The following is a 19,711-nucleotide window of genomic DNA, read 5'->3' on the forward strand; positions in this document are numbered from 1 at the left end:
AAGTGAGTCAATTTGGCTGATTACGTTTTTAACGCATTTCCACGCATTTTTAACACTTGTCAGCTCAAAAAAAAAGCAGTGGCTATTGCTAATGCATTCATTTTCAATGCTTAGCATGTTAGCTAACATTAATAGGTTTGTATATGTGCTAACGCTTAGCAGCTACTTGAACGTTCCCTATTGTGGCTTGTGGGGTAGAATCTAACTTGTTGACACGTTTAACATTACTGTTGTTTACTACTTTATGTAAATCACATGACTATAATAAACTGTAACTTACTGAGAGCTGAGAACTGTTTTTCTTTTTAATAAACTGCCTGTAGACTTACACAGTTCTCAATGCTTCGGTTTACATGTACCCTCATTATGCTACAGTGTAAGTGTGTTGCTATTTGGAGCCTTGGTAGCGATTTATTTTTACTACGTTTAGTTCAGAGCCATAGAAAAAGAGAGTTGCGACACTCTTTGAAGTCGCCGCCACGCGGTCACGTGGTTCACGTACGCTTCAACAGTTCCAAACAGCTCTTTGCGTGTCGTGTTATTTCAATGGGATAGACAGCAGCGAGTGCGTTATTGAACGGGAAACATTACAACAAACCAAAAACAAGTGTTGTTATGTGTTAGCATGCTTACATTATAGTGTCAATAGACCTTTTTCACTGCGGCCATTTTGACATGAAATAGTGAGGCAAGCGCAGGTGTTACTAATTACATTAAAGAAGTCTCTGTTCAGTTTTAGTGTAGCAGAATCAGAACCTTAACTAATGTCATTAGTAACACCTGGTCCTGTCATATATATCATGTCAAAAATGCCTGCTGTGAAAAAGGTCCATTATATATTGCGAGTATAATTAGTTTGCAACATCGATCTAAAATATGTTCTTTGGTAGTTCTAACATTGAACATTTGTTTTGCTGGACATGAGCTGTTATTGGATTCCTACATTTTACTGTATCACGCTACATATACTTTACTTACATTGTCAAAACGTAGGCTATGCATTTTGTATCCTTTTTGTGTGTGGACATTAGATCCAGTGTCCTTTTCAGTTCGTTTGGTGAAATGAAGATGCCCCCCCCTCCCAAATCTACCACACAACTTTGATCATTGTAAGACTAGCAATAAACGTCTATCAAATATATAAATATATGAATGCCATTCAGTAGCCTAACAACATTTTAAAAAGTTTTATCAATGCGTTAAATCTGTTCAGTTCTTTTAGAGAAATAGCATATAGGTGGCCACCACACAGCCTTGGTAACATTTTAAGAGCCATAAACATGTCAAAAACACATAGGCTAAATAAGAATCAATAACAACTTAAATGTGAAAAATTTGATTAATACTGCAAGATAAGACACCCACTGTTTCAATAACACACTTGTAACTCAATAAGCAATCAACTATTTCAATAAAATACTTACTTATATTTCAGCCAGCTGGTGAGACTACAGCATGAAAAGGATGCCTGATACAATAGAATTTTTATTAAGTTTTCAATGTGTGTTTAAAACAATAACAGGAACAAATGCAAAAAAGACTGGGAGGAAGGTATGGTGACACTGCAACATAAAAAGGAGGTCTGACACTCATTTAGGTTTCCAAAAAATAAAAAGATTTCAGTTTCCAAAGTTTGAACAACACTTGTGTGTGAACTACACAAAAGACAATGTGGAAGGGATGGGTAGCCCTCCGTGTACTCTGTACACCTATAAGAGGGACATGGTAAGGAGGATGCAACATTTGGCTGGAGTCGGGAGTGTTATGGGAGGTGTGGAAGATGCTGGATCAACACAACTCCATTTGTGTAAGGGCCCCATCGTGTGGACCTCAAACATAAAAAATGATCTTATCTGACCATTCCAGTCATATATCGCACACCCTTCTTTTCCTCTGCATTCTTGGTCCTGGATAAGCAGAACAGGCACAGTGGAGAATGGAGGGAGAGAACAAAGCAGGTAACACTCAGTGTATACTTGGGACAACACATTAAGTAAGTAGCAGAAACCTAAGAGGCCATCTCCAGCAAGAGGCCAGCAAGAGTTTTACATACCCATACACAGCCAACCATTTGCAAGGCTGGTTGGGGGTGGCACAAGTCCACACAAAAACTATAACAATAACAACATGAAGAATGATTTTGTTGGGGATTACTTTCAGAGTGATCTATGCCCTATTAACCTGACTACACTTTTCAGTTATCCAAAAAAAGACATTTGTCCGAGCCTACTTACAAAGATCCAAAGATCCTGACCTAATGAAAGGCAATGCCGTCACGTCAGTCTCTTCCATGCAAACTTCGCTATGTATTTGGCAAATTACTTGGCAGATAAAGCAATCAAAATTATTAACCAAGAACACCAACACGAAATGTAAAATTACTGAAAACTAAATGAACTGAAACCTATCATCAGTTGGAGCAAAAACTCCTACTGTAGGCTACTATACAGACGCTATACTGTCCCACGACCACGCTCGTACCACACTCGCCTTGTGCCACTGTCCCGTTTGGAACAGTGATAGTGGCACAGGACAGGACTGGGCTGGCAAGGGACACAAGAGCCACGCACCAGTAACAACAACAATAACTTATAATAGTCTAGGTTTTGCTCCTACTGCTTCCCCTGAAATTCATAACTGAAATCCCCTCGTTCACGAGTCGTGGACACTAGCCTACTTCATGTCATGTTCAGCCCACGGTTCAGTTCATAACGCCATAAAACTCGCCATCTAGCAAGCTAATCTATATCAGGTTTAAACAATAATCACATTCATTTCCTCCATTTTTCACCTGAAGAGCGTTAATCCTAAACCCACTGATAACCAGAACATCTGAATATAGAGTTACCATGCTGTATGAAATGTATTTTATCAAGATAGTTCGTGTTCCCCCTCATAGCATGTCTAACGTTAAAACTATGTATGTGAATGAGCTGGCTAACGTAAGCTAGAAAGATAACGCAATCACCCAGACAGCAAAATATATTTGGGCCAGATTTGGTCCAGATCTTCATTAGCATTTGGCGCAGATCCTCTAAGCCAGGGGTGTCAAACATACGGCCCGCGGGCCGGATGCGGCCCGCTAGATAGTTTAATCCGGCCCAGACTTGTAGAGAATACATTTCTGACGATGTCAACAACAAAAAAAATCTCTAGCCCATTCCTGTGAGGAGTTATGAATTTTCAAAGAAATAACCGAAATGCTCAATTCAGCCGCTAGGCGCAGCCAAAAAACAAAAAAAATAGTTCGGAGTTGACTGGTCCTGTTCTGTCAGTTTGGCTACATTGTCGGGAGAAAAGCAGGCGTTGCGACAAAATTCAGAGACAAAGTGCAGCCTGCAAACGGAGGACAAGATGTTTGGGCATTTTATTGTATTTTGCACCAGGAAGTGTTGTGTTGTAAAACACTAAACTTGGATCATGTTAAAGTGTGGTTGTGCAAACTGTAAATTTAATCAGGTCGCGAGGTCTGACTGTTTTCTTAGTGATAATGGCATTCTGTCTGGCTTACCATACCACGCTGTAGTACGGTGGTTAAGCCGAGGTGCCGTACTCAAGCGTTTCTTTGAACTACGAGAGGAAATTGGACAGTTCTTGGAGAAAAAAGGCAGACCAGTAGCAATTTAAATGCCCGGAATGGGTGCAGGATCTGGCCTTTATGGTGGATAGCCTATTACACAGCACCGCCACCTAGCCTACAAAATTATTTGATCTGATGTAACCTAATCGTATCAGTTGATCGTATTGCTCATGCACTGCTAACTTATGTTTGTTAAATTCATTTTATTTTTCATACATTTGCACATTTACATTTTTAAGGCAGGATGTTAACTTTCTTCATAGCTCCCACTTGAGTTTAGTGTGGTGAGTTGGTTCAGGTGGTCAGATGTAAAAATGTAGGCCTATCCACTCAACTATAAAAATAAACCAGTTGTTTATGAGAGTGAAATGCATTTTATTTCAATTTCATTGGCCTCTCTGAATAAATGTGTAATAATCTAATATATCCCTTGTGATTATGTAGGCTACAAATGTAGACTGAAGGGTAAAGCATAGCCTACTGAAAAAAACTAAGCTGGAGATTTGGAGTTGTCAAAGGATGTTTTGCAATTATTTCACTGGTCCGGCCCACTTGAGATCAGATGGGCTGTATGTGGCCCCTGAACCAAAATGAGTTTGACACCCCTGCTCTAAGCGGACCTGCCCCGGGGTCATTTCTTCCAACGGGCCAATACCGGAACAGGTTGGAATTACGGATCAGAGACAGATCTGGGCCAGAACTGGCCCAGTACAGTAAATATTGCCATGGCATTTGGTGCGGATCTGGCCCAGACTCATATTCTACATCTGGGGCTCATCTGGCCCTGGTCTGTGATTTATATTTAAGCTATCAGACAATTAAGACCCACACAATTTGTAATATTCAAAATAGTTTTTTATTTTAAAAAGGCAAAAGAGAACACTGTGACCGCTAGCCTAAGCTTAGGCCTAGGCCTACAAAATAACCAGGGGCGTAGCCAGGATTATTTTATAGGGGGGGCCAGCTGGGTCCAGACTTTTTATTGGGGTGGCACTTGGGAATCAAAACTACAATATGAAAACTACTCAAAAGTTTTGAAGATTAGGATACCCTCTTTTAATAATGGCAATAAATTGTGTAAAGCCAACACTGATACACAGGTCCATTCACAGACAACCTGAACAGTCATATTTAAATGATGTTAACTCAAAGAACAATAATAAATAGCCTACTACAAATATGGTATGCAGATATTTAATCTTATACTGATGGCAAAACTATATTTCTTTCTGTTATCCACTCCAAGTACTTGGCTGTAAGTAACATGGCTCTGAATTAAGACATTAACCCTTAGAACCCTAGACTGTTTTAAGGGCTTTTTCACTACCTTTAGTTAGAAGCATTTATCCTGGTCATTGTAAGTGCCATACACAAACAAGAACAATGAGCCATGAACAAAGTGAAGGGAAAAAGGTGTTTCTTTGTCGAATAAATTGGGATGCAATGTGAGTCTTGAATTGGATGCCATGTAGGAATTTGCTAGGATCTCAAAACCGGATTATGAACATGCTATGCCATAGAGAAACACATTATAGCGTTGGATTATGAACATGCTTTGCCACCACACACAACACACAAAAACGTGGGGTAAGTAAGTCGAGCTATATGAAGTTATTATTTTGATGTCACTTCGTCTGTTTTATAACCCAGAAGGATGTACTTGGTATCAAATGATAGCTCTGTGTCTCCTCTTTCATCTGACATGCGTGGCATATCTATCCGATCACGGGTTCGTGAGTAGGGCCTAATTCAAATGAGAGTAATGACTGTGCAGCGTTGGTTTTTGTACATGATGTTATTTTGCAGTCACGTTGTCTGTTTTTATAGCCCAGAAGGATTGATATACTTGGTACCAATGGATAGCCCTGTGCCTCCTCTTTCTTCTGATATGCCATATCTATGCGATCACGGGTTCGTGAGTAGCCTAATTCAAACGAGAGTGTGGGTGCGCAGGTGAACTAAATATGATGCAATTTGATTTAATTTCATGATTTTTTGTATTTTCATACTTGATCGCACAGACAAGTGTTTAGTCTCGTTGGAAAGCCCCACTTCTGCTCTGTCACGCAGTTAAGGTTTCATCTCATTGCAATTACCGGAGCAATGTAACCAAGAACTCAGGCAACGCAGCAGCCTGCTCTGCCTGACCAGCTATGGCAAGAACCACATGCAGTCAGCAAATTATGTTTTTATAAAGTAGCCTAGGCTAGACACTATTAGCCTACTTTTATTGGAGCCCTCCGGAGATATGTGCCTAATATGCTTGCATTTCACCCGAATATTATCAAAATATTTTTGTAACAGCTTTAGCGGGCATCCGCTTATTTTTGATCAGCCTCACACGTCAATGTCAGAGCCTACCTAACAAGAACAGCCCAACGCAGCTTACTTTGCTATGATTCGTGTCACATTTTAACATTTTATTAACATTAATGTTCCAAGTCATCATCAACTCACCTGTTGTCACTGAGGTTAAGTAAGTAGTAGTCTACTGTCAAGTGTTTTTAACAGATGACTTGAATTGTCCCCTGCTGCTGCTGCACTAGGCCTACTCACGATTTGATTAGAACCGTAGGCTACACTTCCTTTCAAAGTACCGTTGAAAACGGCAGCAATCTTTTTTTTTTACTTTTCACTGAACGGAGCTGGGGGGGCCAGCAGGGTGGCCAAGCTTTGACCAGTGGTGGCCGTGGCCCCCCCTGGCCACCACGTAGCTCCGCCCCTGAACATAACAGAAACCAATATGTGAAATGGTTATGTTGATAAACAAACTCCGCTAAACACACTGAAAGAAAATGTCATGTTAACATAGTCCGTTGCATCTAACCGGCTGATGTCCCGATGATGATGACGACGGCGCTCAGCTGTGTCGGAGGAAGATTACTGGCAGTCTGGGGAGCACTGAAAGCACAGAACAGTTGGGCGATCATGCAGATCAGCAGGTCAGTGGACTTTGACAGCGACAGTTTGTTGTTTGGTGAGAGTTCTTCGACGTTAGCTAGGCTACTCAATCCAGACTGCAGGGCAGGCTGCTATCACGGCAGCTCGCAGGTCAGCAGCAGTTCCTTGGTCGCGGCAGCAGCAGATCTCTCGCAGAGGCTAGTACCCAGACAGCACACATACATCTGCCCGATGTCGGTTTCAGATCAGCATGGAATCCTCCCATATAATAATGTCGCAGGGGTATCGGCCTGAAGTCGCTTCCATGTATGTTGGCTTTTGATCGTTCCTACTACCCAAAGCAGATCCCGCTATCTGTTTTTTTTTACCCCAGCTTCCATGTATGTTGGCTTTTGATCGTTCCTACTACCCAAAGCAGATCCCGCTATGTTTTTTTTACCCCAGCTTCCATGTATGTTGGCTTTTGATCGTTCCTACTACCAGAGCCCGTTTACGGAGAGCCGGATCACTCCCTATTAACTCCATTGTACCTGCAATCTGCTGCAGTTCCGCTAGGGGCGATCACGAATAAGTGCAAAAACAATGGGGGTCTATGGCGCTAGACGGCTAAATGTGTCTCTTTCACCTGGTTGTCGTTGACAAATCGAAGATTGGATTGTGGTTTCTGCAAGATCAATATGGATAATAGGTCAAAAGTTGAATGAACGAGTACTTACGTCCTTTCGATTTCTTACAGGTTGGGTCGTTGTTGCCCACAACTCACTAGCTTGCAGCTAATGAATGACGTCATTGACACATTTGAAAGGCTTTTTAGAACAAATAAGTGACTCAAAAAATATAATACTCAGCGGTGTATATTTTCTCTGCCCCCTCTTTCGCATGCAACATTCCAATTTCTGGCCAAAAAATTATATCCCGAGAGAAGTGGATTTGAGGGGTACAGCTCCATAGACCTCCATTCATTCTGCACTTATTCGTGAGCGCCCTCATGTGGAACCAGAACAGGAACTGCAACCAGTTCAGAAACCGGAAGTTTCCCGAGAGTGGCGGTTCTCCCCTTATTAGACATTCTCTGCTACTACCCAAAGCAGATCCCGCTCTATCTGTTCTTTTTTTAGCGTGTGTAGCAGGCAGCCAGGCACGTCAGATCAGCCTCCTGGAGCAGCGATTTTCAGGTTGGTAAATTCACTCATGTAAATTGTCAGAAAATAGGCATTGTGTCAATTGTATGACTGTTTATATATTTGCCTGCTAGGCTAAGCCATAACTTTTACATTACATTACATTACATTACATTTGGCTGACGCATTTTTAGCCAAAGCGACTAACAACATGGTAAACAGTTTAAGTTTAGAGCAATTCTCAACAATATTAGGACAATTTAAAAAACATTAGAGTACAGTAAGAATAAGTGCATCAGTGAGTGCTGTTTTTAACAGTTACGTGTCAGTTTAAGACGGCTGGTGAGTGCTAGGATCAGCAAGACTTGTTGTAAGTGTTGCTATGAGAGGAGATGTTCTCTAAAGAGCTGGGTCTTCAGGAATTTTTTGAAAATGGAGAGGGATGTCCCTGCCCTTGTAGGAACTGGCAGTGTGTTCCACCAGCGAGGAACAACAGATGAGAAAAGTTTGGATTGGCCTGAGCGTACCGGAGGTAGAGCTAGACGTCGTTCGTCTGAGGAGCGCAGCGGTCTGGAGGTAGCGTATGTCTGTATGAAGGCATTCAAGTAGGTGGGAGCAGAACCGGAGACTACTTTGTAGGCGAGCGTTAGAGCCTTGAATTTGATGCGGGCCGCCATAGGTAGCCAATGTAGCTGGATGAGTAGCGGGGTAACATGTGCCCTCTTGGGTTGGTTGTAGACCAGGCGCGCCGCCGCGTTCTGGATCATCTGAAGTGGTTTCACTGCGCAGGCTGGGAGACCTGTCAGGAGGGCGTTGCAGTAGTCGAGTCGTGAGATGACTATTGCCTGAACCAGAAGTTGGGTGGCATCTTGATTTAAGTAAGTCCTGATTTTCCGTATATTGTAGAGTGCGAAACGGCATGACCGGGCGACTGAGGCAACATGATCTGAGAAGTTTAGTTGGTTGTCGAGAACAACTCCTAGATTTCTTGCAGTCCTGGTAGGTGAAACAGACAGAGAGTCAAATTTGATGTTGATGTCGTGGTGTATGGTAGGTTTAGCTGGGAGGACCAGCAGTTCAGTCTTTGAGAGGTTCAGCTGGAGGTGGTGTGCCTTCATCCATGTAGCTATGTCTGAGAGGCAATCCGAGATCCGTGCTGAAACCAAGGGGTCATCAGGTGGAAAGGACAGATAGAGCTGTGTGTCGTCTGCATAGCAGTGGTATGAGAAGCCATGCGAACGGATAATCTGTCCCAAGGAGGTGGTGTAGATAGCAAAGAGAAGGGGGCCCAGTACTGAGCCCTGGGGGACCCCTGTGGTGAGATGGTGAGGTGCAGATAGCTGACCAAGCCATGATACGTTAAATGAGCGTCCTGTGAGGTAGGATTCAAACCAGGAGAGAGCAGAACCGGAGATTCCCATGTTAGCGAGTATAGAGAGAAGGATGCGGTGATTAACCGTGTCAAAGGCAGCCGATAAGTCAAGCAGAATGAGTACTGATGACCGAGCGGTCGCCCTGGCTTCTTTTAAGGCTTCTGTTACAGACAGCAGAGCCGTTTCGGTAGAGTGGCCGCTTTTGAACCCAGACTGATTTGGATCCAGAAGGTTGTTCTGTGAAAGGAAGTCAGAGACCTGTTTGGAGACTGCTCGTTCAATGCCTTTGGATAAGAAAGGCAGGAGTGAGACAGGGCGGTAGTTCTCGACTTGAGCAGGGTTGAGAGAAGCTTTCTTAAGTAACGGTGTTACCCGGGCCGTTTTGAACGCTGTTGGAAATGTGCCGGAGGTTAGCGAGGCATTGATCACGTGTGTGATAGCTGGTGCGATGGTCGGGCTGATGGACTGAAGTAGGCTCGTAGGTATAGGGTCCAGCGAGCATGTGGTAGGACGGCTGCATGTCAGGAGTCTAGATACTTCATTCTCGGAGAGAGGCGTGAATGCTGAAAAAGATGATCTAGCAGTCCCTAGAGGTTGTAGGAGTGCGGTATCTGAGTCCGATGCGTTGAGTGGGCATGTAGAGAATTGACTGCTGATTGCCGCCACTTTGTTTGTAAAAAATGAGGCGAGGGTATCTGCAGTAAGGCTGGATGGAGGAGGAGGCATCTGAGGGTTGAGTAGCGATTTGAAGGTTGAAAAAAGTTTTCGAGTGTCTGTAGCACTGTTGATTTTGTCATTGTAGAAAGCCGTCTTAGCAGCAGTGATGCTGGCTGAGAAGGAGGCCAGGAGTGTCTGGTAGTGTGGTAGTGTCTTGGTGTACATTACTTTATAAAGAGCTGTTTTGGGGTAATTACAACTTCGTTGTGAACTAATTCACGTTAGCTAGTTGAGCTAACACTGGAAAATATGTTAAACCTAGCTAGCGGCTATGGCGAAATGTTAACAACACTACATCCATGATTACTGGTACAAGGACAGCAATATGCTTGGGTGTAAGAATAGCAAGTTATTATTTGACCGTGAGACTTCACCCAGGAAAGGCTGTCGTTTTTGTATGGAGAGGAGTGGGAGCTAGGCTAACGTTACTGTCTTGGCTGAGCTAACCTGCTGGTCGTGTCATCATAACGCCTTTTCACAGAGGAAATGCACAGATGCATCAGCCGAAGTTCCCAAAGCAAATAGGCTACGTTTCAGTCCCAACTTTCTTTATTCACTTCCAGAGTTCGTGTTTTGGCCGGCGTTAGCGCGCTAGCCAAGTACTGCTAACGGCATTAGCTCGCCTCTGCTTGATTGAAATATCAGCTGAGGTAATGCTAATGGGTTTGAAATCTATTTCTCCGAGCTCGGTAGTGGTTCTCTGCATCTATGAAAATGCATTAACAGCAATCGGTAAGGTTAGACATTAAAGATAAAAGTGTTGCAGTGAATTAATTGTTGTTTTTGTCTCTTGCAGGAGAAGAACCTGATTTTTGGGGGAACATTTTCTAACAGCATTTTTTCATCATTCAGACTTTTTTAAACATTCAATAAAATGAATTGAAAATATTTCTGGCATCTTTCTTGTGTCTTTATAGATCTAATAATTTATAGCCTAGTGTAAAATGTGCAATCTCAAGTTCCGACCTAAATAAATAAAGGTCGTATAAGCCAGGGGTGGGCATAGCTTTGATGAGTCGTTGAAACATTGGCTCATTGTCGTTTTCGATTATTTGCCGACATCCCGGCGATGTCTTGCCAATGAGCAAACGATGAGTCGTTGAAACATTGGCTCATTGTCGTTTTCGATGATTTGCCGACATCTCGGCGATGTCTTGCCAATGAGCAAACGCTTCCTATGCGATGTCTTCTAGACCAGCGGTCCCCAACCACCGGGCCGCAGGACATTCCTAACCGGGCCGTAGCTACGACATGAGTTTAAAAAAAAATGCATGCTAAATTGAATTCACAATAATGTCACGTTTTTACATGGCATAGGCCTATATGCAGTTGTTTGATTGCACGCATGTTTGCATTTTGCAAGGTCTATTTACGTCTGTCTGTCCCGCCTTCAACACTTTTACATATTGCCTTCAGCGCTGCGCAGCCTCAGGTCAGCTCACTTCACTTGATCAGTTCTTGGCGAACGGTAGTGTCACACGAAGTTAGCTAAACTGCTAGAATGATTCATTCACGAAAATGCAGAAACTAACAGGTGTGCCAATTACAGTGGAGGGTACTGTATATAATGTATAAACAGTTTAAAGTCAATATATCAACCATTACATTGTGAGGGAAAAATAAAGTTTTACTCACTTATAATGTCGCTCACTTTGACCGGGTTAAGCTGGGGTTTAGCTGCTTTAGCCCGGAAAGCATTGGACCGTTTGCCAGTGTAGGAGTGGCTGGCAAGTATGCTCCTCCCAAACACGGCCAGAAGAAGGTCCTTCATGGCCTTTTTAGCATTAAACCACTTGATTGAACCATATTGAAGCTGGGTTATTGAAGTGGAAGGTCCTATATGAACCTGTGGATATACACATGAATTTTGATTACGAAATGGTTACTACTTCTCACTTGTGTCAGTCACAACTGTTGTTAGATATGACTCAAAAACAATTCCACAGACCTCTACAAAAATGACATTTAGCAGGAGATAGCATCCCTAGTATTATGCTCCCTAAACCACAAAAAACCTTTCTATGTAAAGGGAGACTATTATAATTAGGGCTGTCAATCGATTAAAACATTTAATCTAATTAATTACACACTCTGTGACATTAATCTAAATTATTTCCATGCATCCATTTTTGCTATAAACATATCTTAAAAACAAGTTTGGCAGATGAGCGAATCAATGAACAACCAAACCAACATTATAGACTTTAAAGTTCAACGTGTCTCTCTTTTATTATAATTTCCCCTTTGATAGGCATCAGCATAGTGCTTGGTGTCAGATTTTTAGCATGATAAATGCAAATTACTGAAGTTACCACTCACTGTCTGCAGGTACGTGCAGAGTAGGCTACCCTAACACCAAGGTAATGTGTGGAAATACACCTATGATTTATCTTTTTTTTGGCCATTCAAACGTGTAGATTTTAATTCACATAATTACTAGGTTGTTGCCTTTTCTATCCAGTAGGTGACAGTCCAGGATAAGAAATAGCAGTTCAAGAAAATAAACTAAATAGTAGGAGCAAAGAAATTGAAGCAGCATAGCCTACAAGTGCAAATGGAAATGTAATGTGTGAAGTTATTGGAATGGAAATAAATGTAACCACCTTCTACATACTTTTGAAGACTTTTTGTTGCAACAAATGTGTGCAACAAATGTAGTCAATTTATTAAGGGAGTTTGTTGGTTAGTTAGTTAGTCGGTCATAGGGTAGGCTCAGCAAAACGTTAGCAAAGTTAACTTTGACAAGGCTGGCGGCTAGCATTATCATCATCAGTGTGCTAACTCGTAGGCCTAACTCTGGATTGTTTTGCATTGAGGTGCTACTTCAGACATGACGAACTCCTATGGTAGGCAACGGAAATTCCTTACTGCAGAAATAGTAGATTGATGCTCCTGTCAAAAGTATATTGGTCTGGGCGTTCTTTTTAGGCCTAACCTAAATTTTTCATTCAAAGCAGTGCTTTCTCGTCTGCTTCCTTCAGTCATGAAAGCTAGACTGCACTGGGTCAAATGTCACTATTGAAATGTGATTAATCAGCGTTACATTTTTTAGCATATTAATATTTCTGTAATTAATTAATTGCAATTAACGTGTTATTTTGACAGCCCTAATTATAACCTATCCTAATGTTAATGAGCAGGTGATATTGTGATTCCTACTGCCCATACAGAAAAATCAAGGGAAAAAATATATTCACATGTAGCTACATCCAGCTTATATTTGAATAGATGGCTACAATATATTTAATACATTATTTTGAAATATATTTAACATAGATGTGCTTATACTGGAATATGTTCAAGCTGCATATATGTGGATATGTTATTTTTCTGTATGGGTGCCACCAACATGGCCACACAAGCACAATACATACATCTGTGTTGTTGGTGCTGCAGATGGTAGTTGCACTTGCTGATGGGGGTGGTGGTGCTGGTTGGCGCACTGGTGCTGGTGGTGCTGGTTGGCGCACTGGTGTTGGTTGTGCTGGTTGGCGCACTGGTGCTGGTGGTGCAGCCAGTGGGTGTTGCACTGTTGGTGGTACTGACGCTCCTGCTGGCATAGACCTTTTGTGGTCTGTACAATAACATGAAAAAATAATTAATTAATACCCACTTAGTTTTAAATTAGATATTCATATTCCATCATAATACACTTGGAAATTAAACCAACCAACAATATAAAATATTAAGAAGAGCTCTTAAAAACAACAACTTGAGTACTTGTAACTTAACAACTTGAGTCTTACTTGTAATTATATGTTTTTCCAGCCTGCTAATTCTATGGTTCATATCAATTAAGATATTGTAGATCTCATCAAGCTGGTGTGACATGTACGACGGAGTATTAGGGCCACACATGAAGAAGAAAAATATTTTTGCCATGGCGAGATTAAACTCGACATGTTGACTTTAAAGTCAGCATGTCGACATTAAACTCGACATTTCGAGAATAAAGTTGAAATGTAATGTCGACTTTAATCTCGACGTGTCGACTTTAAAGTCGACATGCTGACATTAAACTCGCAATAGGCCCTACTGTTTAAACAGCCTAGCCTACACAGTTTAAGCTATGTAGCCTACACTAATACACAATATGTTACATGAAAAATGGGCTTCAAATAGGTGTTATTTCAGATAGATTGCTAAATTGCAGATATTCAGATAGATTGCGTATTGTCTGTATAGGCTACTCATTGCCGTCATCGTGAAGTGCTGTCTCGCGGTTATGGAAATACCATGCACTATGCCGTTTAGTCTAAATAGCTAGAAAAATATATGTATCCAATGATATAATGTTTCTATACAAAATGTTATTTCACTCTGTTTTACGTGGGTAAGGCTACTGCACATCCAAAAAACTGCCCTTCATGACCCACAGGCCGTCACTCTCCATAGGATAACGCATGGCAAAACTCATTTGTCTAAAACTGCTTTTCCATGTCTCACCTGTAATACGTAGCCTATAGGAGGCTAGAAACACAGGTATAGCCTAAGCATACCCAGATAGCAAATCATTTTGGCTTTGTTTTGGTATACATTTGGCCTCTTTGGGCTTGTTTTGGCACAGGAAAAGCTCCCTCTAAGTCTTTTGGGCGACCTGTGGCTTAATTATGATTTGCCATAATACATAAAGGGCGCCATGAAATTTTGGCTTAGTTATGGCCTATGTCTGGTTAACCAGCTGAAAAGTTGATGAGCGGGACCGCATCGCATGACTTACGGGCGCACTGTGGCATCTCTGTGGCTTGCCAAAAGGCTGTGCAAACGCCGGGAATTTTGAACATTCCATGCCCAGAAGCCCAGTCTCACATCAGTTTACCGGCAGACAACCTAAGTAAGTCGCGTTTATTCTCATTTTAAAAAGACATTGTCATTGCTAACATCAAGTTACTCAGAATATTCGTTATATGTTATAAACGCAGTCATGCCCTCCACACCGTTATATGTAAATAGCCTGTATGCCATATAATTCAGTGAGCCGATCATTGGCTACCTTTGTAGCCTATGAAACTGCATTTAACGTGCATGAAGGCATTTTAGATGTGAAGTATGGCAGGCTAAATGTATGTACGTTACCTTCGAAAACATCGCGAAATGCAAACGGGATCTGCTAGCAAGTTGTAGGAAATGAACATAGACAATAGGCTAGTAGACATAAACAGTAGGCTATAAGATATTTAGGGGCAGGACTATCATAGGCTACCTGATAAACCGTTGGCCCAACTTGCTGCTAACTCCTGGTTGATTGAAGGATCTCGCTTTCTAAGCAGTCCACCAGTGTCTGTAAAGCCACCATACATTGCAGCGAACTCCTTCACGAACTCACATTTTGATGACAGCCCTACGCTCCGTTGTAGGCGTGTTTTCAACCTTTGCTATTTTGTGGTTGAATCATAGATAGATAGATAGATAGACAGACAGATAGATAGATAGATCATTGATTCCCAAGGGGAAATTCCATTCTGATATTCTTGTACTGTTAGGAATATCAGTAGGCTATGATTTATTCAGATGTCTAGTGCAATAAAATTAAGGATAGGCCTATCAATTAACAAGTAGGCTACAGGCTACAGATAGATATGTACATACACACATACATGCATTTAGGATTATTTAAATCTGCCTGTTAATGCTTAATGTTTTTTTTTTTTATATAGCTCTTCTGCGTGATCTGTTGGTAAACCAACAAATTCTGCTGGACCAGCAGAAGACCATGATCCGCATTCTTCAGGACCTCCACAAATCCATCCGGGGAGGTCAGATGTGCACCACCACCAGGCATACTGCTTATTTTCCCCTGGGGGATGAGGGGGCACTGGAGGTCTTGGAGCGCGACCTCGCAAGCAGGGACCTTCACCAGGAATTGGTGAGCTCCTTTTGATTTCTCTTAGAATGGTATGCTGAGTGATTTATCAAACAATAGTACTTTTATTTTGAGTAAATAATACCACTGGTTCTTTTATAGGTCATCACTCTTGGATTGGCAGGGGGAGTGGATGTGAAGGACAGTATCTGGCGCATACTGAAGCAGGCCATTAGGAACAATCTGGCCAAGAAATGTCATGGCGGGGATTGAACGGGAAAATCCCGTTTGAGAAATTACATCTCAAATCAGTTGTTATGGGTAAGCATTTAAACTGTTCATCACTGTTCACAAATATCCTGTTCTCGGCTCTGACATTTTTTTCCCCAAAGGCTCCTGTAGCTATAGGGATATCAGGCTGAAACCATCATTCAACTGTCAGCCAATTCTTAGTAGAATTTAACTGAACTCAAAGCATTTTTGCAATGTGGAAGACAACAGTACCTTCACACCTATCTTCCAGATGATTAGTTTGTTTGACAATGCTTACAGTTCACATAGTGAAGAAGATTGTAGCATACATTATTGCTGTTTAGAATCTGTTAAATCACTGACACTGAAAACTTGTTTTGTGTATGTTCTCATTTACAGATGCAGTGAGGAGAAATCCATCCTGCTTATCTGCTACAAACAAAGAAATTGAGGAGGCTGTGAAGAGGTGGTTTTACTGGGCTGGGGATAGGGAGGGTGGGAGGAAAAACCGCCAGCTGCCTCCCAACCAGGAGCAACAAGCAGAACAGTTTTAATAAAACATATAATTTTAAAATATTTTGCTTCATTTAATTTTTTTTGCATAACACACAGAACCTAGTTTAACCATATAACTTAATATGAGCCTAGAATACTAGGACATAGTAGGTTTAAATAAATAAATAAATAAACAAATAAATAAATAAATAGAAACACTTTGGGTCAGTTATGGCAACATTTTGGGTCAGTTATGGCATCACTTTGGGTCATTTAAGGCCTCTTTTCGGCAAGGTTTTGGGGCTTTGGCAACTCTTTGGGATATGTCTGGCTACATTTTGGTATTCCAAAATTGGTTTTGGCTGGGTTTTGGCCGCCTTTTGTTTTTCTTTTGGCATGCCTAATTTGGCCCAAATTTGGGCCGTACACCATCCCAAAGCTTTGCCAAAATGGCATGCCAGTTTTGGCCCAAATTTGGGCCAAAATGATTTTGCTATCTGGGTTCTCTCCCGGGATCAAAATAGTACATACCCAGATAGCAAAATCATTTTGGCCCAAATTTGGGCCAAAACTGGCATGCCATTTTGGCAAAGCTTTGGGATGATGTACGGCCCAAATTTGGGCCAAATTAGGCATGCCAAAAGAAAAACAAAAGGCGGCCAAAACCAATTTTGGAATACCAAAATGTAGCCAGACATATCCCAAAGAGTTGCCAAAGCCCCAAAACCTTGCCGAAAAGAGACCTTAAATGACCCAAAGTGATGCCATAACTGACCCAAAATGTTGCCATAACTGACCCAAAGTGTTTCTATTTATTTATTTATTTGTTTATTTATTTATTTATTTAAACCTACTATGTCCTAGTATTCTAGGCTCATATTAAGTTATATGGTTAAACTAGGTTCTGTGTGTTATGCAAAAAAAATTAAATTAAGCAAAATATTTTAAAATTATATGTTTTATTAAAACTGTTCTGCTTGTTGCTCCTGGTTGGGAGGCAGCTGGCGGTTTTTCCTCCCACCCTCCCTATCCCCAGCCCAGTAAAACCACCTCTTCACAGCCTCCTCAATTTCTTTGTTTGTAGCAGATAAGCAGGATGGATTTCTCCTCACTGCATCTGTAAATGAGAACATACACAAAACAAGTTTTCAGTGTCAGTGATTTAACAGATTCTAAACAGCAATAATGTATGCTACAATCTTCTTCACTATGTGAACTGTAAGCATTGTCAAACAAACTAATCATCTGGAAGATAGGTGTGAAGGTTCTGTTGTCTTCCACATTGCAAAAATGCTTTGAGTTCAGTTAAATTCTACTAAGAATTGGCTGACAGTTGAATGATGGTTTCAGCCTGATATCCCTATAGCTACAGGAGCCTTTGGGGAAAAAAATGTCAGAGCCGAGAACAGGATATTTGTGAACAGTGATGAACAGTTTAAATGCTTACCCATAACAACTGATTTGAGATGTAATTTCTCAAACGGGATTTTCCCGTTCAATCCCCGCCATGACATTTCTTGGCCAGATTGTTCCTAATGGCCTGCTTCAGTATGCGCCAGATACTGTCCTTCACATCCACTCCCCCTGCCAATCCAAGAGTGATGACCTATAAAAGAACCAGTGGTATTATTTACTCAAAATAAAAGTACTATTGTTTGATAAATCACTCAGCATACCATTCTAAGAGAAATCAAAAGGAGCTCACCAATTCCTGGTGAAGGTCCCTGCTTGCGAGGTCGTGCTCCAAGACCTCCAGTGCCCCCTCATCCCCCAGGGGAAAATAAGCAGTATGCCTGGTGGTGGTGCACATCTGACCTCCCCGGATGGATTTGTGGAGGTCCTGAAGAATGCGGATCATGGTCTTCTGCTGGTCCAGCAGAATTTGTTGGTTTACCAACAGATCACGCAGAAGAGCTATATATAAAAAAAAAAACATTAAGCATTAACAGGCAGATTTAAATAATCCTAAATGCATGTATGTGTGTATGTACAAATCTATCTGTAGCCTGTAGCCTACTTGTTAATTGATAGGCCTATCCTTAATTTTATTGCACTAGACATCTGAATAAATCATAGCCTACTGATATTCCTAACAGTACAAGAATATCAGAATGGAATTTCTCCTTGGGAATCAATGATCTATCTATCTATCTGTCTGTCTATCTATCTGTCTATCTATCTATCTATCTATGATTCAACCACAAAATAGCAAAGGTTGAAAACACGCCTACAACAGAGCGTAGGGCTGTCATCAAAATGTGAATTCGTGAAGGAGTTCGCTGCAATGTATGGTGGCTTTACAGACACTGGTGGACTGCTTAGAAAGCGAGATCCTTCAATCAACCAGGAGTTAGCAGCAAGTTGGGCCAACGGTTTATCAGGTAGCCTATGATAGTCCTGCCCCTAAATATCTTATAGCCTACTGTTTATGTCTACTAGCCTATTGTCTATGTTCATTTCCTACAACTTGCTAGCAGATCCCGTTTGCATTTCGCGATGTTTTCGAAGGTAACGTACATACATTTAGCCTGCCATACTTCACATCTAAAATGCTTTCATGCACGTTAAATGCAGTTTCATAGGCTACAAAGGTAGCCAATGATCGGCTCACTGAATTATATGGCATACAGGCTATTTACATATAACGGTGTGGAGGGCATGACTGGCGTTTATAACATATAAACGAATATTCTGAGTAACTTGATGTTAGCAATGACAATGTCTTTTTAAAATGAGAATAAACGCGACTTACCTTACGTTGTCTGCCGGCAAACTGATGTGAGACTGGGCTTCTGGGCATGGAATGTTCAAAATTCCCGGCGTTTGCACAGCCTTTTGGCAAGCCAGAGAGATGCCACAGTGCGCCCGTAAGTCATGCGATGCGGTCCCGCTCATCAACTTTTCAGCTGGTTAACTAGACATAGGCCATAACTAAGCCAAAATTGCATGGCGCCCTTTATGTATTATGGCAAATCATAATTAAGCCACAGGTCGCCCAAAAGACTTAAGGCCCGGTTATACTCGACGCACCCGACCTGTAGCGCGACAATGTGACGTCACAGAAGCGCGTAACCATTTATACTCGCGCGTCGTGGTGGGGGAGGAGCCAAGATGGCGACCAATTCACACGCCTTGTGTTAAGCTCTGAAGAAGTTTAGGGTACTGTATGCTTTCTTTGTAAGTATAAATAGTCATATACCAGTCGGAAGGAATGCAAGATAAATTAGAACTTAGTCAAGCTTGAGAAATAACGAAATCAACGTTTGGACTGAATTAATATCAACAACAAACTTTTCGAATCTGACTGTCTAATGCTATGAACTGCTTTTGCTAACAAGCCCGCTAGCATAATTGAACAAGACTGGAGTAACAAGCCCGCCAACTTGCAGAGTAGACTTAGCCTAAATCGAGCATCATCATGAAACGTAAAGAAGACAAGAAAGTAAAAGGGAATTTGCTAATGGATTTT

General features: G+C 41.6%; 1 protein-coding gene and 1 long non-coding RNA gene across 2 annotated transcripts; both read right to left on the bottom strand.

Moving 5' to 3' along the window:
- Positions 1 to 1,495: 1,495 nt before the first annotated feature.
- LOC143112357 (protein insensitive-like) lies at positions 1,496 to 14,991 on the bottom strand. Its single transcript, XM_076274630.1, has 4 exons — positions 14,896 to 14,991; positions 13,067 to 13,266; positions 11,328 to 11,538; positions 1,496 to 1,907 (listed from the first exon to the last, which is right to left on the bottom strand). Exons 2-4 carry the CDS (start codon positions 13,250 to 13,252, stop codon positions 1,867 to 1,869), a joined length of 438 nt encoding a protein of 145 aa, XP_076130745.1. The 5' UTR covers positions 13,253 to 13,266; positions 14,896 to 14,991; the 3' UTR covers positions 1,496 to 1,866.
- Positions 14,992 to 17,274: 2,283 nt separating this feature from the next.
- On the bottom strand, positions 17,275 to 19,242 carry LOC143111783 (uncharacterized). Its single transcript, XR_012984612.1, has 4 exons — positions 18,995 to 19,242; positions 17,948 to 18,156; positions 17,690 to 17,848; positions 17,275 to 17,359 (listed from the first exon to the last, which is right to left on the bottom strand). It is a non-coding gene; the product is annotated as an uncharacterized LOC143111783 (long non-coding RNA).
- Between the last annotated feature and the right edge of the window lie 469 nt (positions 19,243 to 19,711).

The sequence above is a fragment of the Alosa pseudoharengus genome, unplaced genomic scaffold (genome assembly GCF_046254945.1).
Source record: "Alosa pseudoharengus isolate Yale_2024_CS ecotype anadromous, Long Island Sound unplaced genomic scaffold, YU_APseudo_1.1 YU_APseudo_1.1_scf_8, whole genome shotgun sequence".
Classification (NCBI taxonomy): Eukaryota; Metazoa; Chordata; class Actinopteri; order Clupeiformes; family Clupeidae; genus Alosa; species Alosa pseudoharengus.